Here is a 24,786-nt window from a genome sequence, read left to right as displayed (position 1 = left end):
GGAATTTTACAATGTATAGTTTATAATTTATAAATAGGTTATAAAAACAAAGTGCTTTTCGTGTAAAGAATGGAAGCCTTTTGGAGATTCAACATTGATTTAATTGTCAGGGAAACAAGGGGATTTGTATTGTTAGAACTATTTCTGGTGAAATGACGAAGGTTAGCATTTTGTATGATGTATTTTTCCTTCAGGTTTTACTTTTGTGTAAGCCTGTGCTTCTTGTGCAGTTAGTATTTTTATGCTTTAATAACATTGAGTTTTCAACATATTTCATCAACTGGCATCATTAACATTCTCCAAAACTCTATCCCTGTATATCTGAGTAAACGGTGGGTGGTATGTACATTTAAGACCGTTTCTAATATAAATGTCACCATGTGTTAACATATTGGAATTAATATGCATTTCTAGTTTAGGTCTTGTAAAATTATTTTCCTATTTGGACTATTTTTCTCCTTTAAGGTGAAAACTGCTCTACTCTTTCTACATCAGGGGTTCTTAACCTGGGGTCCACAGACCCCTTGCTTAATGGAAATGGCCAATGGCTTAAAAAGGTTGGGAACCCTGCTCTACACACACGACTGTGTGGCTAGGCACAGCTCAGATGTCATCTATAAATTTGCCAATGACACAACTATTGTTGGTAGGACTTTGGATGGTGACAAGAAGATGTACAGGAGCAAGATGGATCAGCTGGTTGAGTGGTGTCGCAACAACAGCCTTTTACTCAGTGGTAGTAAAACTAAGGAATTGTGGATTTCAGGAAGAGGAAGACAGGGAACACTGACCAGCCCTCATTGAGGGATAAGCAGTGGAAAGGGTGTGAGCTTTCAAGTTCCTGGGTGTCAACTACTCTGAAGATCTATCCTAGGTCTGACATATGTATGCAATTACAAAGAAGTTAGACAGCGGCTATATTTCATTAGGAGTTTGAGGAGATTTGGTATGTAACCAAAGATGCTCACAAATTTTCAGAGATGTACCCTGGAGAGCATTCTAACTGGTTGCATCACTGTCTGGTATGGAGGGGCCACTGAATAGCATTGGAAGAAGCTGAAGAAATTTGTAAATCCAGTTGTAGTGTCATTGTGGGCACTATCCTCCCTAGTATTGAGGATACTTTAAAGGGTGATGCCTCAAAAAAGGGATATCCATCATTAATGTCCCCCATCACTCAGGAATTTCCCTCTTCTCATTGCTATCATCAGGGAGGAGTTGCAGGAGCATGAAGACATGCACTTATTGTTTCAGCTTCTTCCTCTCTGCCATCAGATTTCTGAATGGGAAATGGATCCATGACACTACCTAACTACTTTTTCCTCTCCTTGCACTAACTTAATTTATTTTTTATATATACTTACTGTAATTTAGTGTTTTGATACATATTGTGATGTACTCTTGCCACAAAATAACAAATTTCACAACATATGCCAGTGATATTAAACCTGATTCTGATTCTGAAATTTTTCATGCTATGCTTTGCCAGACTCAGTGCTGTAAGTCTCAATGGCTATGAAATAAAATGAACAAAATTATGATCTTTATATTTACATTCAACAGCAAAAAAGAAGTATGTATTGAATTTAATAGGGATGTCAGGACAGGTTGTCTTTCTTAACCAGTTAAAATTTAGCGAAATAAGGTGCAAAAAGCCAGCATGTATATTTGACATGTAAAACATATTGTTTAACAGACCTTACAAGCAAGTTCAAAATGATTGCTCTCAGAGCAAATGTCAACCGATGGAGATTTTTATTTCAGCCAATTAACACTCATCTGTGCTTCATCTGAACATACATTGTAAATTCAATCTCATTAAACCTTCATTTAAAAGATAGCTCAATAGTATGTTGTCAGTGGTATCATAAATGTATTGTGTTGCTGATAAAGAATGCAGTGTTTAACAATAATTTCAAGGATCAATGATTTTCAATGAATAGTTTGACAAAATTCTCTGAAATGGAATGCATCATATTTCTTAGAAGACATCAGTTTGCAAATTCTTTGACTATTTTAAATCTCAATACCAATACGATAAAATAATCTTCTGAAGTAACTTCTTGTTGTTCTCTCAAGATTTCCAGGATGGCTGAGTTGTGCAGTTAGTAGATCCCATTGCCTTGCATTGCCAGTTCTCTTTTACTTCCTGCACTTTAACATAAAACCACTACGTTCCATCTAGTTTAGGTCCAAAGGAGCTAATCCACTCTTGCCCATGGATGAATTTTTTACCCAGGTTTGCATATGCAGCGGACCAGATTGTATAATTAGACTTTTGCTGTTAACTCTCCTCTTAATTACTGTGTGCTCTAGAGCAACTTTGCCACAGCTCCATTCCTGTGCTTGAATAGCTATTGTCCATGCTCCCAGAAGTCTTTATCCTCTTCATCACAGGTTGGAAGTATGACATGAGCTTTGAAGAGATTTAATTTCCTGCTGACTCTTGCTAGCTTAGTGATATGGATCATGCCAGCTTTGTGCTGACTTTGAATTCTCTATTCAGATGTGACCAGGTATGGTTCGTGGTGCAGCCCCTGAATTAAAGATTTGAGGGAGATATCCACTGCTTATGTGCTTGTGTAGGTTCAGTCACACCACAAGCACAAAATTCGCAAGTACACCAAACGCATTAGTAGCTGGCATTTCAGAGGAGTGTCCAGGCCAATAGAGGAGTGATGTTGAGGGTATGATTGGTTAAATGCAGCCTTTCTCAACCTTTTTGCCCTGGAGGACCTTTTAAAATATTTTTGAAGTCTCAGGAAACCCCGGAGTAAAAATTATTATATCTACAGCTCATGGTACGTTAGTGTGATCAGTAAGTTGTAGATATAATAATCAAAAAATAATTATCAATGTTTTTGAGTAGGGAATGTATTTTTTAGCCATCCTTTCTTGAACAAAGCAGGTAGTTAAGCTTGGGTTATCTTTCTTGAAATTAATCTTTCCCTCCCTTCCATAAATTTTAAAGATTCATAATGCATACATAAATTTCTGTTAAATTACTGGTTTACAAATGCTACAACATGACATTTATTGATGAAATTTGTTGACTCATCAACTAGATAGAGAAACTGTTGTTTTCCAGTTTATCTCACAAAGCCTCTTCAACAGCATGTGACATGTCGTCAATACGTCGACTTATCATACTGTTTGAGAGTGAAACCTTTTCAATTTCTTGTACTGCATCTTGTCCAAGCATTTTATCTACTATAATTTTGCATGCTGGCATTATTATGTTCTTGTCAATTGTGTGACCTTTCCTTTTCTGGGTAATAAGTCTGCTACTAATTAACTTGCTCCCTGAATCATCTTACTAACCGGGACTTTATCAACAAAAGCTTTATTCTGTGGTTTTGGGATTCCAATAGCCATTTAGAATAATCAGCATGCATACATGTCATATGGCTGTGATTTGTAGTTAAGTGTCTTTTCAATTTTTGCTGGAGCCTTTGCTGCATTTCTGTGTTTTTTGCCACAGACAAGGCACCATGGAATAGGACAACCTGGATCACCAGTCCATGTAAAACACACTGATATGTAACTTCCATTGTAAAGATGGAATTTGTTTGTGTCCGTTGTTGCACTAGTGCAGTGGAATGACTTAGAAAATTGTAATTCTTCATCGTTAATGTATAATAAATAACAATGGAGAAAACAGCAAAAAATATGAAAACCTCACAATACAATTCACTTCTAACCAATACAATCCACCTTCTGCAATGTTTACAACAACTGCACAGTGGCAGGCCAGCAGCTGAGTTGCGTTGCATAAGAATTCTTCTTTAGAATGAAAGTTTCCTTCCAATTTTCTACTACACCTGTAGAGTTTGTTTGCTGCTGTGAGTCAGTTAATGGCGCGAAAGGGAAAGTTGGGGGAGGTAATTCTTGAGAGAAAGGCTGATATCACATCCCAAGTTGGGTGAGTCTATTCAATACTCAGAAAAAGCTTTTCATGCTCCTCATCAGTCTACTATCCTGCTCTCCGAGCAATACTGTGCTCCTCATCAGTGTACCGTCTTCCCCTCCATGCAATACAGTGCTCACCAGTTATCAATGGCCTCCCCTACCTCACGTCAAAAACTGAGAATAAACATGGTCCTACTGTGCACTGCCATAATGGGCTGAGATTGCTAACGGGGCTGCTTGGTCACTACCCACCACTACGAGCGCTCACTTGCACTCAATTCAAAAAAAGATGTTTTTTTTTTGAATCTCGATTTCTTGTGGAACCCCTAGTGACCTCACCTGGTACCCTAGGGTTCCGCAGAATCCCGGTTGAGAAATCCTGGTCTAATGTATTAAGCAGCACCGAAGGGCCTTGAGTTTGAATTCATGCAGTTAAATGGTGGGTTGCTGTTTATGCCTTTCTTGTATCTGATGCCCCTTTTTCCTGCACTGTCCTTGTTGATGATATTCCTTAATAACCGAAAATCCATTAGTCTGTCTTTTGAACAAAGTCTCCTGTGGCCCTCGGGGGCTGGGAGAACCAAAGTGTCAGCACTCTATGCATGAAGACATTACTTCAAATCTCATTCTTAAAAATCATACCCTTTATTCTGAGATTGTGGCTCTTATTGTAAACTTCTTTGGTGGAGTTCTTGTTCTTTGAAAGAAGGTTTCAATGAGATCGCTTCTAAAATGTGGAGAACATAGTTTCGCATGGACTTGATGGGCCAAAAGGCCTGTTTCTGTGCTGTACTTTTCTATAACTCTATAACTATAGGCCTAGTATTCTTAGTCATTACAGCAAACTTTCCATACCCGCATCCAGTCTTGGGAATGCTTTCTGCACTCTGGTAAATACAGCTTTTTTGATCTTTGGTCACAAGAAGCCCTGTATAATTTCAGTAAAACAGTGGCACTCCTTTATTCAATCCTCTTGTAATAGAAGCAACATACAATGGCTATCTTAATTGCTTGCTGCACCTCCATGTTGCTTTTCAATGACAAGGGCATTTAGGCCCTTAGGTACATTATCTGCACTGCCATATGTCAGCTGTTACTTATTTATAGTTATTACATTTTACTTTGTTTTCCAGATGGTAATGAGCACTGACATATAACAGAAATTTAAATACGACTCTATGTATTTGCAAACCACAGATCTATCAGGGGCAGTTTGAGTACAGTGCACTCTGTTGAATAGTTGCATTTTCAGCATGATACTGAGCTTGAAAAATCTACTACTTGTTTAGATGGGCTGCGATTTGCTTTTATTTGTCCACTGCAATGTGAACTCATAGGGCAAGCATGGCATTTGAATTTATTTAAATCATACATCCAACTCGCAACATGAGGGAGTAAGCATCTTTGCGTTATGACATCGTCACAATGTACAGACGTGAATTTAAAAGTTTAATGGCTTTTAGAACAAAGCTGTCCCATAGCCTGTTGGTCCTGTCTTTAATGCTGTGGTACCGTTTGCCATATGGAAGCATCTGTGATAGTTTATAGTTGGGGTGACTGGTGTTTCCGATGATCTTCCAGGCGTTCTTTACACACCCTATTGCTGTAAATGTCCTCAGTGGAGGGAAGTTCACATTCAAAGATGTTCTGGGCTGTCCATACCAGGCAGCAATACAACCAATCAGGATGCCCTCAATGGTACCCCTGTAGAAGGTCTTGAGGATTTGTTGGCTCATGCCGAACTTGAGGTGGAAGAGACGCTGTTGTGCTTTTTTTGCCACACAGCCAGTCTGTACAGTCCAGGTGAGATCTTCGGTGATGTGTAGACAGAGATGCATGGACATCTGCAGGAATGACACACTATTCCTGAACTTACCGCCATTCTGATTCCATTTACTTAAGCTCATGGGTATCCTTCACAGTTATCTTGCAATTCAGTAGGCTTTCAAAATGAGTCATACTTCATGTTATGCTGCTGGTATTTGGGGCAGTAATGAAGGTCCATCTCTGGCAGTGCTCAGGGCTTCCTTCAGCGTGGCAATAGCTTCCTCTCGTTTTTCACTACTGTCAGCTATGCAAGTTCCTGGGGGAGATTTAGTAATACCGTCACACTCAGATGTAAAAGGTTTCTTAATTGCTGTTCCTGTAACAATTTTGTGTTGCCAGTCAGAGCTGTTAGCCCTGAGCTGAACCCCCAAACTTGGAGGACTGGTGGACCACTCTTGGTCTGGCCTCTACCATTTGACCTGTTTGTCTTGAGTGATCCAACCAAAAGCCAAAGTATAAACCCTGACTCCAGCCAACACAGCAGTCTGGGTCAGTAATGCAACATAAATAAGAGGGTGTTTTATTGAAGATTAATACTAAAATGCCAATGTCATTCATTAAAATACATCACTTCTGTAGGGTTGAATTCTTTTTCTTTTAAACATCAGTTTTACTTAAAATGCACAAATATGGACTTTCCTTTTGACATACTAGTTTTGAAGTCTTTATTCTGATGGTGTTTCAATGAGTGGCAGACTCATTTTTTATTGTTTATTTTGCTTTGTTTATTTAACCCTGCACTGTTTCTTTTGAATAGGCTCAAAAATACATTATTTCAATAATATCTGGCACACTGTATTTTTTCTCACCATCATATCATTTAGACAATAAATAAAAAGTTACTTCACAACAATATAAAATTATACAGTGATATTTTAAAAAAATGAAGAAAATCTGAATGAAAAGCAATAGGTAGAGGCAAACAATAAAAAAATACTTGTGATTAAAAATTGTAAGAATCATGTCTGGACCTGAAGTTGAAAAGAAGCCAGGAGTTGTAGTGTAACTGGAAAATATTTCAAAGAAAATTTCAAGGAATTGAATGCCAAAATTTGCTTTTGTTTTTATCAAGTTAAATCAAGTATCCTGCTGTTTTGGCCCACGTGTTGTAAACATTTCACACAGATTGCTATTTATATTGATTTTTTTTAAAAAAGCTGATGTTGACAAGCTTGGTTACAGAAACTGTGTTCTCAGCAAGGCTAACATTATTGCTGTTCACAGTTGTCTTTAAGGTGGTTATTTATTGCTGCTATCTGCAGGATAGCTTATAGTAGTTAAGAGACCAGATAAGACTTACTCATTGGGGAGCTGGGAGTAACACATAGGCCAGATTAGTTAAAGCAGTAGAATTCTTTCTCAGAAGGATTTTAGTACAGTCAAATAGCTTGGCATATACTTTTGTAACTGGTCGCATTTTTATTGTTGATTAATATTCTCAGTCAATCCATTGTGCCCAGGTCTCCATTTTGGCGGCCCAGTTACATCAGCAGTAGCATTGATCAAAGAAGTTGCACAAATCTATTTACCCAAGAGTGACTTAACATCATTGCTATTTCCACAAAGTGATTCTTGCCTTTCCTGGGTTGATTCTGAAAGAGTTTTGTCTAAATCTGGAGCAGCTGCCTCTCACCCAAAGCACTATTAAAGCAAGGGTGTTTTAAGATTAATGAAAAGATGTTGATGGCTATTGATTAGGTGCAGATATTCTTGCAGAAATCAAGGCAGGGATACTGGATATGCTACTGGTTTGTAAAAGTTGAATTTAATGTTGAAACACATTTAGGTCTTATGTTACTATCGAATGATTTTCCCTCACCCATCTTCAGGATGGTTCTTCAGGACCATTAAGATTAATAGTTGAACCACTGTTAAAAGGTATATTGAATGAAATTTGTACAATCGTTAAAATTTTGCTAAGACTTCTGAAATTTACTTCTTTGATATTATGCTATGTGCTGAATTATCCCATTATATTGGGACAATATTGTATATCATGGCAAGATTTTTGCCTTGTGTCTAATTCTTAGAATTATTTTTTCCTTCAGTAATTGCACACCAAAGTATTAAAACCATCATCAAACTAGAGCAGTCCTTGCCTTGGTTATTTCAATTACATAAGATCAAAACCACTGTTGATAAAATCCAATCCATTTACTCATCTAATTTTAACTTATGGAATATTTGAACAGAATGTATCAAATAAACCTTATGGCATGAAATTTCCATTCCACTGATGTCACTGCCTAATATCTGGAACACACTGATACTAGTGAATAATCAGATACATGTTAGTACTAAGGTTCCTTACTGAGCCATTTGCTGATTTTATTGCTGCCACAGACAGATTTTCAAGCGGAAACCTGGAAATAAAAACAGAACTTCCTAAAAGTACTTAGCAGGTCAGGCACAATCTTTGCAGAGAGAAACAAACTTGATCTTTTAAGATTTCAGATTTTATTTATAATAAAAATTCAGTTTAAAAAAGCTTCTATATGTTGAAATTCTCAAGTGTGTTTTGCTTCCAAGTGCATTGTAATGTGGAATTTATTTTGTATGTGAAAATTTTAATGTTGGTCCTGGATATGTCTTTTTATTTACAGTAATTGTGGAATCATTAAAGGATGTGCCACCAGTGAATGAAGAAACTATCCTTTTCAGAAAGAACAGGAATTCAGTTGGGCAGGTAATTCACATAAGAATAATTAACATTTGATAAGGCATGACAATTTATGAAACTGTTTCTGGATTTTCAAATGTTTCAATTATACAATTCCTTAAATTTTGCTGAGGAAAAGAATCTCACATTGAATTTGTCAGAAGTAGAAGCTGCAGTCACCAGAAGCTTAATTTAAATTTAAGGATGATTGTTGCTGATCAATTTTTTTTTTCTTTGCCTTGGTTAAGGCAACACTACCAGAACAAAGGTTTGAAAATGCTATTTATCTTGGTGACTTGAAAGGTTGGATTCTAGGCTGACTTCATTCATTTATTGCTGAATTGAGTATGATAAAGTGAGGGTTATTATGTCCTGTTTATTTCCTACTCGTATTTTATGCTGAATGCAGCTGATTAAGTAATGATACTAGTCATTATTCAATACTGTTAGATAGTTAAGAACTGTCAGCAATAATGAATGAAAGTGTTGACTACAGCATGGTCAGAGGTGGGTATAGTTCTTCAATTGCTGCTTAATATAGCAAAGTGGATTAGAGCCAGTGGTGGATTAGAAGGAAGTAGGTACTTGAGTGGCAATAAAAATAAAGCACTGGATGTGTAATGGTAATGTTAGATGCAGTTTACAATGAGCTGTTGAAACCCTTTTTTGTTACTGAAAATACTGAAACAAGTGAGATTCATCATTGTGTCCAATGAGGTGTAACTAAGTTCAGTAAAGCTTATAGTCAATATGAACTACAGGCGGTCCCTGGGTTACGTACGAGTTCCGTTCCTGAATCTGTCTTTAAGTTGGATTTGTACTTAAGCCGGAACAAGTACATCCGGTATTATTTAGCGTCAGTTCGTCAAACGTTTGTCTTAGTATATAGTATATATTTTACCTTTCTATGCACATAAAACACTTAACAGATGTATGTATTCCAATAATTAAACCACTGCGTTGCTTAGTCATAATTGTAGTTTTCATCAGGGCAGGATGTTTCACATGCTCCATTATTCTCACTTTATCCTTTAAAATTGTTCTGATCGTTGACTGACTATAGCCTAACGCTTTTCCAATGAGCAATGGCATTTCACTTCTTTCCAAATGCTTTATTATTTCCACTTTATTTTCAATCGCGATTACTTCTCGTCAATGGAACAGAAACACTGTGGGTGGTGGGTCCCGAGCTCCGCCAGCTCCTCAGGTCTGCTGGGTCCTAAGGACCACTGCACTGAATTCCCTGGATCCCCACTAAGACAGGCTAAATGGGACAAGTGGGGGCTGTGCTGGATTTGGGTATTTGATCCTCTACGATATTCCGCATGGGTATTTAAACTGGAGATGGCAGTGTTTTTTTTACGAAGTCCAGTTGCGACATCAACCCGGCACGGATGGTACAGAAGTCACTGGATCGACAGGAATTGGCTGGCTGACAGGAAGCAAAGAGTAGTGATTAACGGGTCCCTTTCAGAATGGCAGGCTGTGACTAGTGGGGTACCACAAGGTTCGGTGCTGGGACCACAGCTGTTTACAATATACATTAATGATTTAGGTGAAGGGATTAAAAGTAACATTAGCAAATTTGCTGATGACACAAAGCTGGGTGGCAGTGTGAAATGTCAGGAAGATGTTATGAGAATGCAGGGTGACTTGGACAGGTTGGGTGAGTGGGCAAATGTATGGCAGCTGCAGTTTAATGTGGATAAATGTGAGGTTATCCACTTCGGTGGCAAGAACAGGAAGGCAGATTACTATCTAAATGGAGTCAAGTTAGGAAAAGGGGAAGTACAAAGAGATCTAGGTGTTCTTGTACATCAGTCAGTGAAAGCAAGCATGCAGGTACAGCAGGCAGTGAAGAAAGCTAATGGCATGCTGGCCTTTATAACAAGAGGAATTGAGTATAGGAGTAAAGAGGTCCTCTGCAGCTGTACAGGGCCCTGGTGAGACACCACCTGGAGTATTGTGTGCAGTTTTGGTCTCCAAATTTGAGGAAGGACATTCTTGCTATTGAGGGAGTTCAGTGTAGGTTCACAAGGTTAATTCCCGGAATGGCGGTACTGTCATATGTTGAAAGATTGGAGTGACTGGGCCTGTATAAACTGGAATTTAGAAGGATGAGAGGGGATCTGATTGAGACATATAAGATTATTAAAGGATTGGACACGCTGGAGGCAGGAAGCATGTTCCCACTGATGGGTGAGTCCAGAACTAGAGGCCACAGTTTAAGAATAAGAGGTAGGCCATTTAGAACAGAGATGCGGAAAAACTTTTTCACCTAGAGAGTGGTGGATATGTGGAATGCTCTGCCCCAGAAGGCAGTGGAGGCCAAATCTCTGGATGCATTCAAGAGAGTTAGATAGAGCTCTTATAGATAGTGGGGTCAAGGGATATGGGGAGAGGGCAGGAACGGGGTACTGATTGTGTATGATCAGCCATGATCACAGTGAATGGCGGTGCTGGCTAGAAGGGCCGAATGGCCTACTCCTGCACCTATTGTCTATTGACATCAACCTGGCACGGGAGCAGTCTGTCACTGAATCGGAGTCGCTGATCTCACTGCGCCACCAGCCAACCGGAACGGGAGGTGGGGGTGGGGTCAGAGTGAATCTTACTAAGAAAAATTTAAGCCAAAAATACAAAGTTAAGCACTCAATACAGTGTCAATGGCAACGACTTAAAATGGCGGACAGCGTTCTCCTTCCTCGGTTCATAAGTACGAGTTGTCCGTAAGTTGGACGTTCGTAACTCGGGGACTACCTGTATATGTAGTACAGTATACTATTTAAGGGATAAATGTGAATCAGATGCTTATTGAGGGTTGAATTCAATGATACGAGATCTGGCATTCAGTGAAGACAATAATAACACACTCAGCTACCAGGATGTATAGCAAAGATAATTTGGTGGAAAACCTAAAGAATCTCTGCGTTCTTGTACAAAAGTTTACAAGGAATACCACTGAGCATCAATTCCTTTTTATAAGCAATATGATACCTCTTCAAAGGTGCCCTGTTACTTTGATTCTTTAAAATATCTGGCTGCCACAGAAGGCGTTGAGAAATGTTTTTTGTTTGCTCTATAGAAATGTAAATGTTGGAATAAATTGAAATAATTGACACAAAGAGATAGGATGCTCTGTGTGAATCATGAGAAATGTGGCAGATGTTAAGGGTTTTTCCTTTATGGAGTAAATATTGATATGTAGCTAATGTAGGTGTATTTGCAGAAGTCAGAAAGCAGGAGATGATAAAACACCTGAGAATGACTTTGCTAATCAACTATAAACAAGAGAAAATCTGCAGATGCTGGAAGTTCGAGCAAAACAAACAAACACACACACACATACACACACACACACACTTTTGAGATACAGTGCAGAATAGACACTTACGGCTTTTTGGGCCATATCGTCAGCAACCCACCACTTTAACCCTAGCCTACCTTGCAATGATTAATTAACCTACTAACCGGTACTTCTTTGGGCTGTGGGAGGAAACCGGAGCACTCGGAGGAAACCCATGCATTCCATGGAGAGGATGTATATACTCCTTACAGAGAATGCTGGAATTGAATACTGAACTCCGAGTTGTAATAGTGCCACTCTAATCACTGTGCTACCAGGGTGCCCCCTCTCTTGAAATGCTCTGTAGTTTTTTTTAACGTGATTTCCCTATTCCCCCCTTTCTTAGGTTATGTGCTCAAGTAATGGAACTCTAGATATGTTGTTGCTGGGCTCAATGTTTCGGATTATCTTTTACCGTCCATAGTTCTATGTGTTTTTGGCAGAGTCTCTGAGGAATATAATGTATTCTTTAATGATTTGTGAGCATGGTGATCAGTACTATTCTTTTCCAGGAATCCTGAATTCTTTTATGTCAATTTCTATATCTCTTTCTGTGGCCATTTAAAGCTGCTAGGCAGGGAATGTGCATGAAATAATCCATTAAAAATGTTGCTATGAATCTCTTGATGCCTTCAGTTACAAGTCAAGTCAGCATATCTATTAAGTTTGTCATTTATTACCTCTAGGTGCATAACTTTATTCAGAAAGCAGCACATCTCAATGCCCAGCACAGGGAATTTTCTTTACCTGTTAAAATCATTGTGACGCAAGACCAATACTGAACATTTCCATTTTAAAAAAACATATGATTAACAAAGTCTTGGAAGTTGGTTACTGCTACAGATCATTTTTCTTTCTTGAACTGTAAATAATACTTTTATGTGAACTATATTATTGTTCAGTACAAAGATACTCAACTTATTATCCTGCAGTAATTAAACAAGCAATGGATAATCAATGGTAATTAGAATGGAAATGAGATAGATGAAAGAATTTTCAGTACTTTCTTCCAATGAATGCAGCTATTGGTTAATTTTCTAGAAATTGCATGACTCCTTATCCGAAATTGGACAATTAAGATAGATTACAGAATGATACCCAGTTATGGGAACTTTCCAGTCAAATTCACTTATTGATGTCATTTCAAAGTTCAAAGTAAAATTTATTATCAGAGTACATACATGTCACCACGTACAACTCCGAGATTCTTTTTTATGTCGGCATACTTAGCAAATCTATAGAACAGTAACTGTAAACATCGGGAACTGTAAACAAACTCTGCAAGTGCAGATAATAAATAACGAGCATGAAATAACATTATAAAAGAGTCCTAAAATGAGTGTAGTTATCCCATTTTGTTCAAGAGCCTGATGGTTGAGGGGTCGTAACTCATCTTGAACCTTTTGGTGCGAGTCCTGAGACTCCATTACCTTCTACCTGATGGCAGCAGTGAGAAAAGAGCATGGCCTGGGTGGTGAGGATCTTTGATGATGGATGCTGCTTTTCTGCAGCAATCTTTCATGTAGATGTGTTCAATGGTTGGGAGGGTTTTACCCATGATGTACTGGGCCGAATCCACAACCTTTTGTAGGATTTTCTGCTCAGAGACATTAGTGTTCCCATACCAGGCCATAATGCAGCCACTTTCCACCACACATCTATAGAAGATTGCTGAGGTTTATGACGAAATGCCAAATCTCTGCAGACTCCTGAGGAAATAGAGGCGCTGCCATGCTTTTTTCAGGATTATATTTACAGTACAGTATATGATGGGTCCAAAACAGTCCTCTGAGGTAGTGACACCCTGGAATTAAAAATTACTGACTCTCTCCACCTCTGATCCTTAGATGATTTCTGGCTCATGGACCTCTGGTTTTCCTCTCCTGGTCTACAATCAGTTCCTTGGTCTTATTGACATTGAGTGAGAAGTTGTTATTACACCACTCAGCTAAATTTTCAGTCTCCCTCCTGTAGGCTGATCCATCACCACCTCAAGTACAACACAAAACGGTGGTGTCATCAGCAAACTAGTATATGGTGTTGGAGTTGTACTTAGCCACATAGTCACAGGTGTAAAGCGAGTAGAGCAGGGTCTAAGTACACATGCTGATGGGGATTGTGGAGGAGGTGTTTTTGCCAATTGAAACTGAATGTGATTTACAAGTGAGGAAATCCAGGATCCAATTGCATGTGGGGGTATGGAGATCCAAGTCTTGAAACTTAGCGATTAGCTTAGAGGGGATGATGGTGTTAAATGTCGATGAAGAGCATCCTGACGTATGCATCTTTGCTGTCCAGATGTTCCAGGGTTGTGTGTAGAGCCAATGAGATGGCATCTGCTGCAGACCTGTTGCTTTGGTAGGCAAATTGGAGCTCATTCAAGTTGCCTCTCAGACAGGAGCTGATATACTTCAACACCATCATCTCAAAACATTTGATCACTGTGGATGTAAGTACCACTGGGCGAATGTCATTTAGACATTGGGCACTGGTACTGTTGAAGCTTGCTTGAAACGTTGGGTACCGCACACCTCTGGAGTGAGAGGTTGAAGATACCTGTGAATAGACCGGCCATTTGGTCAGCAGGTCTTCAGTACTCAGCCAAGTACTCTGTCTAGTATTCTGTCTGGACCAGGTGGTTTCCTGGGATTCACTCTCTTGAAGGCATCCTGCACATCACCTTCAGATACTGAGACCGAAGGATCATCAAGAGGCTTTGAGGTGTGCAATAGTTCCTTCCTGTTCTGGTGATCAAAGCTGGCATAGAAGGCATTGAGCTCATCTGGAAATGAAGCTCTGCTGTCCCCTATGTTGTAAGATTTAACTTTGTTCTGGCTTTCAAGCATCACTTGATGTTTCCAGTCTAGTCTGGAATCTCCACTTTGCCCCAGAGATGGCTTTCAGGAGATCATTACTGCTCCTCTCGTTGCATTCTTGATCTCCTGACCTGAATGCCTCTGATCTGGCTCTCAGCTAATTCCGGATATGGCTAAGAAATGATTACAAATGTGTCTTGCCCTGGTCTAAGTCATTTTTTCAATCATTTAATGCCAAAAAGGTCCGTTTCTAGCACATTTTATATAATGTTGTTTATGATGTCACCGATAGTGTTTTTGTTCTAGTGTTCTTCATTGATTTATTAGTTATGTGGCAGACAGCTGTACTTCAGGTAGGACAGAGCTTTTTTATGAGTGCCGTCCACAAGCTTATTTGTACTTTGGACACCTAAACGTTGTGAGCAGAAGCAAACAGACTCATTGGCAGGTCTGTAAGATGGGTTTAAGTCAAATATTTATGAAGAGGACAAGGAGGATATGAAGGAAGACACATAGGATGAGTGAATGGGCAAAGAACTGACAAACAGTGTATAATGTGGGAAAATTCCTTTGCAAAGGGAAAAATTTTTAAATGTATATTCTCTAAATGGTGAGAGATTGCATAGTTCTGAGATACAGAGGGGTTTGGTATCCTTGTGCATAATATACAAAAAGCTACTGTGAAGGTATTGTAATTAGAAACACTAATAAAATGTAATCACTTATTGCCAAGTGGTTATGCAAAAGAAGAGTGATTATGCTTCTATTTCAGCAGTGAGACCATGTTTAAGAAACAATGTATATACTTTGTGAGCAATTCTGAGATAATTTATTGGAATAATATTTATGGGTAAAAATTTCTCTAAAGGTTGGACAGCTCAGCTGTTTTCATTAAGAATTTAGAAGAGGAAGAGAAATTGATTGAAGCATGCAGTCTTTACATATTTTTCAACTAAGGATAGAATACTGATAAGTAAGGGGTGAAAGGTGATTGTGCTGGACAGCATTATGTTAATATATTCACATGATCATATTAAATGGCAAAGGACCAAGTGGCCAATTCCAATTTTAATTCATATGTTTGTACTTTGGAAAAGAAGACCTCAAAGTTTCATCTGTTTGGTATGAAATGTGAATGTGTCTTGATTTTCTCGCTGGGAAAATATCTTGAAGTGAAGCTATTCTACTGCATTTTTCTGCATGTTTCATCCACCACAATCCCACAAACTTTTGTTTGAATAATTCCCTCTAACACTAGTCATGTACTTGTTGTTTGGATTGTAAAGAACACAACAAGCTTGTTTCGTTTTTCTTTTAATTAACAGGTGTTTGAAGTGTTTGGTCCAGTTTGTCATCCGTTCTATGTTCTACGATTCAATTCTGTTGAAGATATTGTTGCAAAGGGGATTGAGCTGAAGGACTTGTTGTATTTCGCTCCCATGGTGAAAGACTTCACACAGTACGTTTTCACAGAGCAACTGAAGCAGTAAGTTAATTACCAAACATTTTGCAATTTAGAACTTAATTGGTAAAAGCAGGAAATACCACTGACCAGTATTGTTTTCCAGTTCATTTTGTATCTTTCTAGGTGTTTGATAATGTCCAGCTGTAATTATTTAAAGGTGAAGAATGCTATTTAGCTGACAAAATTGTTTCTACAATATTTATGAGACAAATTGAAAAAATAAATTAACTTCTTTAAATAAAAAAATGACCCAGATAGTTTACTGACAATTTGAAACTTATGCATGGGATTCCTCTTCCAAGTTTATTTAACCTTTGTATGAAGTAACATATGATCCAATGCTAAAAGTTTCCATTGATTTAAAGGTTATCTTCTGGCTGACTGTATATTGAGCATTATTTTGCTTGCAGCATGTTTTGATACATTCTCTCTCAGCAGATTTCTAGACTGATTACTATACGTTGGAAGGCTAATTTTGGGTACCTGAATAAATATATTGTTGTTGATGAACTTTGAGGTTCAAAGTAGATGTTCAGTGAATGCTTCTTTGTTCCATTTAGAGAGATATGAGCACCCACAACAATTACTGTGTTTGTCCTCCCCTTCTCTTACTGCCTCTGAGAAGTTTTCAAGAAGGTTTCTATCTTGAACTACTCAGTACTGTTGAGTTGAAAATTCCAGAGCAGAAGTCACTAGAGATAAATAAACTCTTCTTAAGATTATAAGGGCCAGAAGTAAGAATAAGTCATCCATCAATCTGTTTTTGAATGAACACAATGACACTGAATCTAGGGAGCTTCAGGTAGAGAGCTTTAAAGTTCACCAATCTCTGATTGAAGAGATTTCATCTCATCTTAACCACCCTCATATTTTGAAACAGTGCCCCAGGTCCTGGATGGGCAGGGAAAAAAGCTTTACTATATTTAGCCTGTCAAACACAATTAATTTCATACATTTTGATGAGTTGTTCTCTTATTCTTAAACTGGAGAAGTAGTTTCAGCTCCTTAATCTCTTCTCGTATGGAAATCCCACAGTACTCTGAACCAGATAAGTGAATCTTTGTTACATTCCCAGTAGCCAAGGTACATCTGTTTTTTGGATAAGGAAACCAAAACTGCACATAGTTCTATAGGCGCAGTCTTGCAATGTCCTATGCAATTGCAATAAGTCTTATTTACCCTGTATTCAAATCCTCTCACGATAAAGGAGAACATACTATTTACCCATTGAATCATTTTCTACATCTTGCATGTTGGTCTTTAATGACTTGTGGACACAAACACACTGGAGCCCCTTTGAACATTAAAATTACCTAATCAGTTACTGTTTAATGATGGTGACCAGAAATAATTCATTTTTTTGTTAATTGCCCTAAAATGAAGTGCCTTATGTTTTTCTACATTGTATTCTATCTGGTGTATTCTCAATCACTTTCCCCTGTATCCATGAGGCTCCTCTACTTACCCCACCTGGTTTAATAATGTCAGAAAACTTGGAAAAATGATATTTCTTCCCCTCAGCATTGTTTATACATATTGTATTAAGCTGGGACTCAAAAATTGTCCCTGTAGTACCCAAATAGGAAAAGCTTGCCAACTTGAAAATAATCTGTTTATTCCCATTCCACTCTTTGCTTTGTGTTCAATAGCCAAGTCTCAATTGATGTCATGACATCACACCTGTTCCACATGGTCTAATCATATTGAACAACCCACAGTACAGGACCTTACTGAAATCCTTCCAAAAATCCATATCCACTATATCCACAGTTTCTCTTCTTCACTAGTCACCTCTATAAATGACTAGTTTCAGGTTGTAGAGAGGGTGGGGAGAGGTTTAGATGAGATGGGATGAGTATCTCTAATAGCGCGAACCAGTGTTGCACTGTTGATAAGCTGTTGTTAAAGCCATTTGGTAGATTGAATGAGGGTATTTAAACTAAGACGTGTGTGTGTGTGTGTGTGTGTGTGTGTGTGTGTGTGAGTGTAGGTTGAAATCGGCATTTGCATGCTGTGAACTGTCAGAGCTGTTGGAAACATGGAGCAGCTCATGGAGTATCTGTCAATGGAGAATGCAGAACCCAGTAACTATTAATGATAGATAGTTGTCAGTACGAGGTGCAGTTATTTCCATGTGGGCTTTTCGGACTAGTCAAATTCTACTGCTACAGGGACTTGCTTTCTTCTATTTCATTTCTGGCCAGTTCTGTAGATCACCCATCTGCAAAATTGGCTCAGTTTTTTGGCTGTCATTGACAAAACCTAATCTGTTGGACATCTCTGACAGCTCTGCATTTTGTAGCATTGATGTTCCATAAGACAGAGCAGCATGGTAGTGTAGTGGTTAGCACAGCACTTTAAAGTACAGGCGACACGGGTTCAGTTCCTGCTGCTACTTGTAAGGAGTTGGTACGTTCTCCCTGTGACTGTGTGGGTTTTCTCCGGGTGCTCCAGTTTCCTCCCATAGTCCAAAGGCATACCGGTTGGTAGGTTAATTAGTCATTGTAATTTGTCCCATGATTAAGCCAGGGTTAAATCGGGGAACTGCTGGGCTGTGCAGCTTGAAGGGCCATAAGTGTCTACTCTGTGTTTAAAAACCTTCTATAGATGTACTGTGGAGAGCATTCTGACAGGCTGCATCACTGTCTGGTGGGGTGGGGGGGCACTGCACAGGACTGAAAGAAGCGATTGGAGATGTGCAGTTGGTAGGTGTAAAAGTCTTTTTTTGGCACTCACAAGCTTAACAGTATTTGGAGTCAGTCGTGTGAGAGAGGCTCTTGGATCCAACATTACATAATAAAGGTAACAACAGGATAATTTCTATAAAAACAATGCATTCATAATTCTATTGAGTTACACATAATTTTTTAAATACCTAAATCTTCGCACCAGCACACACAACATGCGTGCTAGTCATGCATACACAGACATCTCATGTGAATGGGGTGCTTGCAGGTTTCTAGTCAACCCCAATCTGCAGCTCCAGGAAGACCATTGTTTTGAGCTGCATCTTAAATTTAATCTGCAATCCACATTCAGATCTGAAGACTGGTTGCTATTGAAATTATTATTTACTATTTTCCAGAATGTATGCTAATGGAGGGGGGGGGGTGGATTAAAGATTATGACAGATTTACATTAAAGTAGAATAGCAAAAGTCAATTGATAGTGCCAGGGCTAAGAGAGACGATATTATGGATAAGACATAATGAGTGATGTGAACATGACAGCTTTTATATGCATTGAGTGGAATTGATCAGGAGCTCACCGCCCACATGGGTGGTGAAAGGAGAGATGATTACTAATCTGTACTTTCTTCTGGAGCATTGAAGGCTGAGTAGCAACCGACACAAGTATATAAATTCATGAGAGGCAAAGATAGGGTAGGTGGTCTTTCTTGCAGGGTGAGAATATCTAGTTCTGGAGGGTAAGGCTTTAATAATAGAGGAGGAAATTTTAAATGCAAGTCTTAGATTGGTGGTACATGGAACACCTTGTCATAGGAAGTGCTGGAATTAAGAGGTATTTAGACAGGCACAGGAACAAGCAGGAAGGAAGGACACAGACCATTTGCAGGCAGATACAGGATTAGTTCAGACTGTGGTTGGAACAGACCTGGTGGGCCTGAGGGTCTGTTCCTGTGCTGTATTGAAGGAAATTGATAGCAACTAGAGGGAAATGGATTTGCTGAAGGTATGTGGACATAGTGAAGGAATGAGACTGACTGGATTACTCTGAGTGATCTGATATGGCCTCAGTTGGCTGAAAGCTTCTGTTACATCATGATGATTGCACCGCATGAATTAGAAAATGCCTGATTAAATTTCTACAAGTGACCTGGAAATTGTCATTATCAATTTTCACTGGGGAAAGAAAATCTTTCGTTTGCGTAGCACTGAAGTAAACAGTGTTGCATAATCAAATATCAAGGCCATTACGCTCTTATCTTTAGTACTTGGCTTTGAATACACCCTGCGCCAGAGTGCCATTGTTGACAGCTTCTTGTTCATACATATCAACATAACACTGCATGATTTTTACTGTAAGGAAAATAATCCTGGGTTCTTAAGTTGATCTGTATAACTCCCTGCAGCTCTCTCTCTTTGCACCTTTATTTAAAAAAAACTTTTGCAACCAAGCTCTTGAAAAGAATAGGATAGTTATATAATAGAAAGGTGGGATGTTTGTGCCGTACACCACACTGTATTTGATGAACAACAGCCGTCTGTCCATTCTCTGAGTTGTTACACACCGTTGATCTATGGCTATTCCTTGAAGCTCCTTCTCCGAGAACATTGTGGGATCACTTTTATCAGAAGGACTGCCAAGAAAACACAGGAAGATGAGGAATATTGATGGATTGTGATGATAGAGTTATCCTACAAAGAAGGTTTGACAGAAAATGGCTAATATCCTTTGCTTAGAGGAATAAGAAGTGCTATTTTGAAACAGACAAGTTTCTGCCAGACCAACAAGAGAAGTCGAGAAGGGATGTTTCCATGGAGAAAGAATCTTGCACAAGGTGGCAATGGTCTCAGGGTAATGAATCGATCAGTTAAGGCTGAAATGAGGAACTTCTTCTGTCTTCTGTAAACGTGCAATACTCTACCCAAAGAGTTGTAATTGCTGTGTCTCTGAACTAAGAGGAATAGAAGCCTGGTCATTGACCCCCACCATCCAGGCCATGCTCTCTTCTCACTACTACCATTGAGAAGGAGGTACAGGAGCCTTAGATCCCATACTACCAGGTTCAAGAATAGTTATTGCCTTTCAACTTTCAGGCTCCTGAACTTATGTGGACAACTTTACTCATCTGGACTCTACAATTCATGTCTTCAGTATTATTTATTTATTGTACAGTAAATTGATTATTTGGGGTATATTGGGACCAGTACATTTTGGCCCAATTAAATTGCTGCCCCAATTAACCAAAATTACATGGATATAGTTAAAATGCTATATTTTAAAAAAAGAAACTAAATAACAAATTATTTATTTAAATGAAATACGGAACAAATTAATACGTTACCAATATTACTTCCACAATATAAAGCTGTATTAGTTCCTAATAGTTATCAACGGAGGAATTCATCCAGCGTATGGAGTGAACAAAATCAGTGCAGACTTGCGTAGATAATGGACTACCTTCTTACAAAGCTATTGGCAATTACATCCTCTAAATCTTCGTTTTCATTGTAACATTCAAGATGACCATTTCATTTTCACTCCTGGCTCTTTCGAGCATCTCCAAGTCTCGAAGCTTGAAACCACAGTGAGCAAGACAACTCGGAATTGTCTTGCTGTTTATTTCTCACCAACAGTCAGTGACAAAAATCACTGCTTTTTGAACACAATAACATGCTATTTAAAAACTGTATGCTTGAAGCACAGTGGCGTCTAACAGCTAAAAATCAGATTCTAGTAAGAACCTGTTCATCAATGATCTCCCACCCTGATTAAGCTGCATAGTGTACCAAATAAATTAAGGAAATCCTAACAATTTTCAAAATGAGCTTTTGTTCTTTAAGCGTTGTCGCACCTAAGTGCTGCCTGGATTAACCAGAATCCAGTGTATTTGCACAGTTCAACTTCTGCACTTCGGTGGTTTGTCAGTCTTTGTGTGTAGTTTCTCATTAATTGTGTTGTATTTCTTTGTTCTAGTGTGAATGCCTGCAAGAAAATGAATCTCAAGGTTGTTTATAGTGACATATGCATACTTTGACACTAAATATCACTTTTATCACCTTGCACTACGAGGGACATTTTTGTTCTAGTTTTGTTCTGAATTTTAAAAAAATGTGTAGAGTCATAAAACACTACAGCTCAATTTTTCCTTGCGAGTGTTGCTCATATGATGCTATGTACCTGTGATGATGTTGCAAGAAGATTTCCATTGCTATTTTATGCATGCTCTTCTGCAACTGAAAATAAACTTGACTTTGACCTTTTGACCTGCGACCCACAGAATGTTAATGGTAGTGGATTGATGATACTAACCTTATTCAACACCCTCTTGTTGAGCTGGCCAATGCACGACACTTTACTGGCTGTTGCTTGCCATTCAAAACCCCTTCCCTAAATGTTTATAAGTCTTGCCGTATGCACACATAAACCAGAATTCCAAAGAACTTTATATTTGCATTAAAAATGGTGGTAACAAGGGAGTAGGTAGGATCACTCAAGGAGAAAGGAAGGAATGGAAAAGAATGTCCACCTGGAGGCAGAGGAAGTGGGCAAGGTATTTAGTACATGGCCCAGATGGTGTGCATCTTTGATGAAGGATGGCGCCTTATGAAGCAGTACTCTTGTAGATACTACAGATGGTTGGGAAGGATTTATTAGTGTTGTGTTGGTTTGAGTCCACTACTCTGCAGCTTCTTACCTTCCTGTGCTTTTGCATCAGACAGTGATGCAACCAGTCAGGATGCTGAAGGGTGACCTGATACACACATATAAAGTTGCGAGGAGGTTTGGGCAATATAGTTGGTCAGAATCTTTTTCTCATCATGAAAATGTCAATATTAGTGAGTGTGGCTATGAAGTAGGAAAGGGAAAGTTTTTAGACCACGTCCAGGCAGATAGGATTAGATTGGATTGGCATCATTGCTGGCAGAGACATCGTAGACCAAATGTCCTCCTGTTGTGCTGCTTTAATGCACTTAAAAATAACTGCATCTGTTGGTTGGAACTAAATGGCCACATCGGATAAAGATGTCACATTTTTATTCTCATGAATCTTGTAAATTAAGAGCATTGCCCAACAATCTACATGTTCTGTTTGAAGTTCGAAGTAAATTCTATCATGAATATATGTGCATATATGTCACCATATACAACCCTGAGATTTATTTTCTTGTGGGTATACTTAACAAATCTATAGATTAGTAACTATAACAGAACCAGTGAAAGACTGCCCAAATGGGGCATTCAACTGAAGTGCAGAAGACAACAAACTGAGTAAATGCAAGAAGAAGAAACACAAAATAAATAAATAAACAATATTGAGAACCAGAGATGAGGAGTCCTTGAAAGTGATTCCATTCATTGTGGGAGCATTTTAACGATGGAGCAAGTGAAGTTGAGTGAAGTTATCCCCTTTGTTCCATAGCAGGGGTAGTTGAGGGGTAGTAACTGTTCCTAACCCTGGTATATGAGTTCTGACCCTCCTGTACCTTCGATCTGATGGCAACAATGAGACGAGAACATGTTCTGCTCTCTTCTAGTGATTTCTTTTTCTCACTTCAAATTGTTAACTGAATTTGAATTCTTTTAGCACCATCATGCTATTAAAACTGGGTCTCTGAGTTGCTAATTCAGGCCTTTAGATTACTTGTCTTCAACAGGTGTGTCACTGCTATAGCCTTACTCCACTGACAAGGGATCATCTTCCCTTTGTAGGCTGCCAGCACTCAGATCTTTGATCTTTCTGTGATTATCACATTTCTTCTTCAAAGTTCAGTTGTGTATGAACCCTATACAATTCAATATTGAGAAGACTCTCTTCAGTTTTTTTTCACACTGCAAACATTGGCCACTACATCTCGACTTTAGTTTGAAGCGCCTTTAAAAGGACTTCACCTCTGACAATGCAACTGCTGCTGATGATCAAACCAGACATTTTGAATTCCAGTCTCTCGAGCTGAAATCTTAGTATAGTCAGCTTCAGGCTTCCTTTTCATGTCCCGCTCATCAATCTTCATAAAACTCTTTGAAGTGTTATGATTTGCACCCTATTGCACACCAGATCCTGTTTCATGTACTCCTTCTGTCTAGTTTGACCTAATGTTTACAATTTCATGTTTACATTCTTGTGTTTAAGTTTCTTCACACCTTCACTTAACCCAAAAAAAATCCACCGGCACTGAAACTAATGAATTAATGGCATGAGATGGGACCATGTGTGAGGCTTACGTTGTCAACAGGAGGAGAGGGAAGTAAAATGCAATGAGATCCAAATGGGTAGATAAATTTTCAATTTACAAACTTTAGTCTTGTATTTTTATTTTCTCCCTACACAAGTTTGAAACCCTGCAACTTCTCATTAAAATTGTCATCTACAATAAAACTTTTTACTCAACCTTTGTTCTTACTTTCTTTTTCAATTTTGCAATCTTTTATTTTGAATATGCCTCTGTAATGCTAAAGACCACAGATTTATTTTTGAAAGAGATAATAGAAATATTTTATCTACATCAAAGTTGACTATGCCAATAGCTGCCAGAGTATTTGGTGCTGAACCTGCATTTGGAATTATTAATTTTGCATTGAATAAAGGTGCCAGTCATTGAAACCTGCAACCTATTTTCACAGTACCATTAAATTCTTCATGCAGAGAAAGAGGTGACTTTCCTTGCTTGCAATATGGTATAATGCTTTTGATGCCAGTATTTTAATCTGCAGTTAAATGTTTGAAGGAATTGAGAGAAAGTTCTATGTACTTATTTTGTTATTGTAGGTGTTTAGTGTGTCCGTCCTTAGGACATTTAAATAAAGATACTTTACAGCATTTGAGATTAAATAAAACTATTTGCTTGACCAGCACTAGAGGAAGATTCGCTTTCTGTTTTGTCTTAGTCCTGTCAGACTGCATAGAAATGCCTTAAGGAAGTTGTTTTAGTTTGATGAGCTGCTCGCACTTGTGATTGAAATCGCTGAGTGTGAATTTTTGTCTGATATGATAAAGGAGACGTTAATTTGGGGTTGTGATTTATTACCTGAAATAGTTGTCCATTCTAGTTCCATTAATGATTCTTTCACCAACTTT

General features: G+C 38.5%; 1 protein-coding gene across 2 annotated transcripts in view; it reads left to right on the top strand.

The window, feature by feature from the left end:
• Window positions 1-24,786, top strand: part of naf1 (nuclear assembly factor 1 homolog (S. cerevisiae)) — a 165,967-nt gene that overhangs the window by 71,383 nt on the left and 69,798 nt on the right. For both annotated transcript variants that reach the window (XM_059964965.1, XM_059964966.1), the window contains exons 5-6: window positions 8,340-8,422; window positions 15,883-16,043. In XM_059964965.1, the coding sequence (XP_059820948.1) occupies window positions 8,340-8,422; window positions 15,883-16,043 (244 nt within the window). The remainder of the gene's footprint in view (window positions 1-8,339; window positions 8,423-15,882; window positions 16,044-24,786) is intronic.

This window comes from Hypanus sabinus, chromosome 3, assembly GCF_030144855.1.
Source record: "Hypanus sabinus isolate sHypSab1 chromosome 3, sHypSab1.hap1, whole genome shotgun sequence".
Taxonomy (NCBI): Eukaryota; Metazoa; Chordata; class Chondrichthyes; order Myliobatiformes; family Dasyatidae; genus Hypanus; species Hypanus sabinus.
The sequence above is the reverse complement of the archived record's forward strand: the minus strand, read 5'-3'. Positions and strand labels throughout refer to the sequence as shown.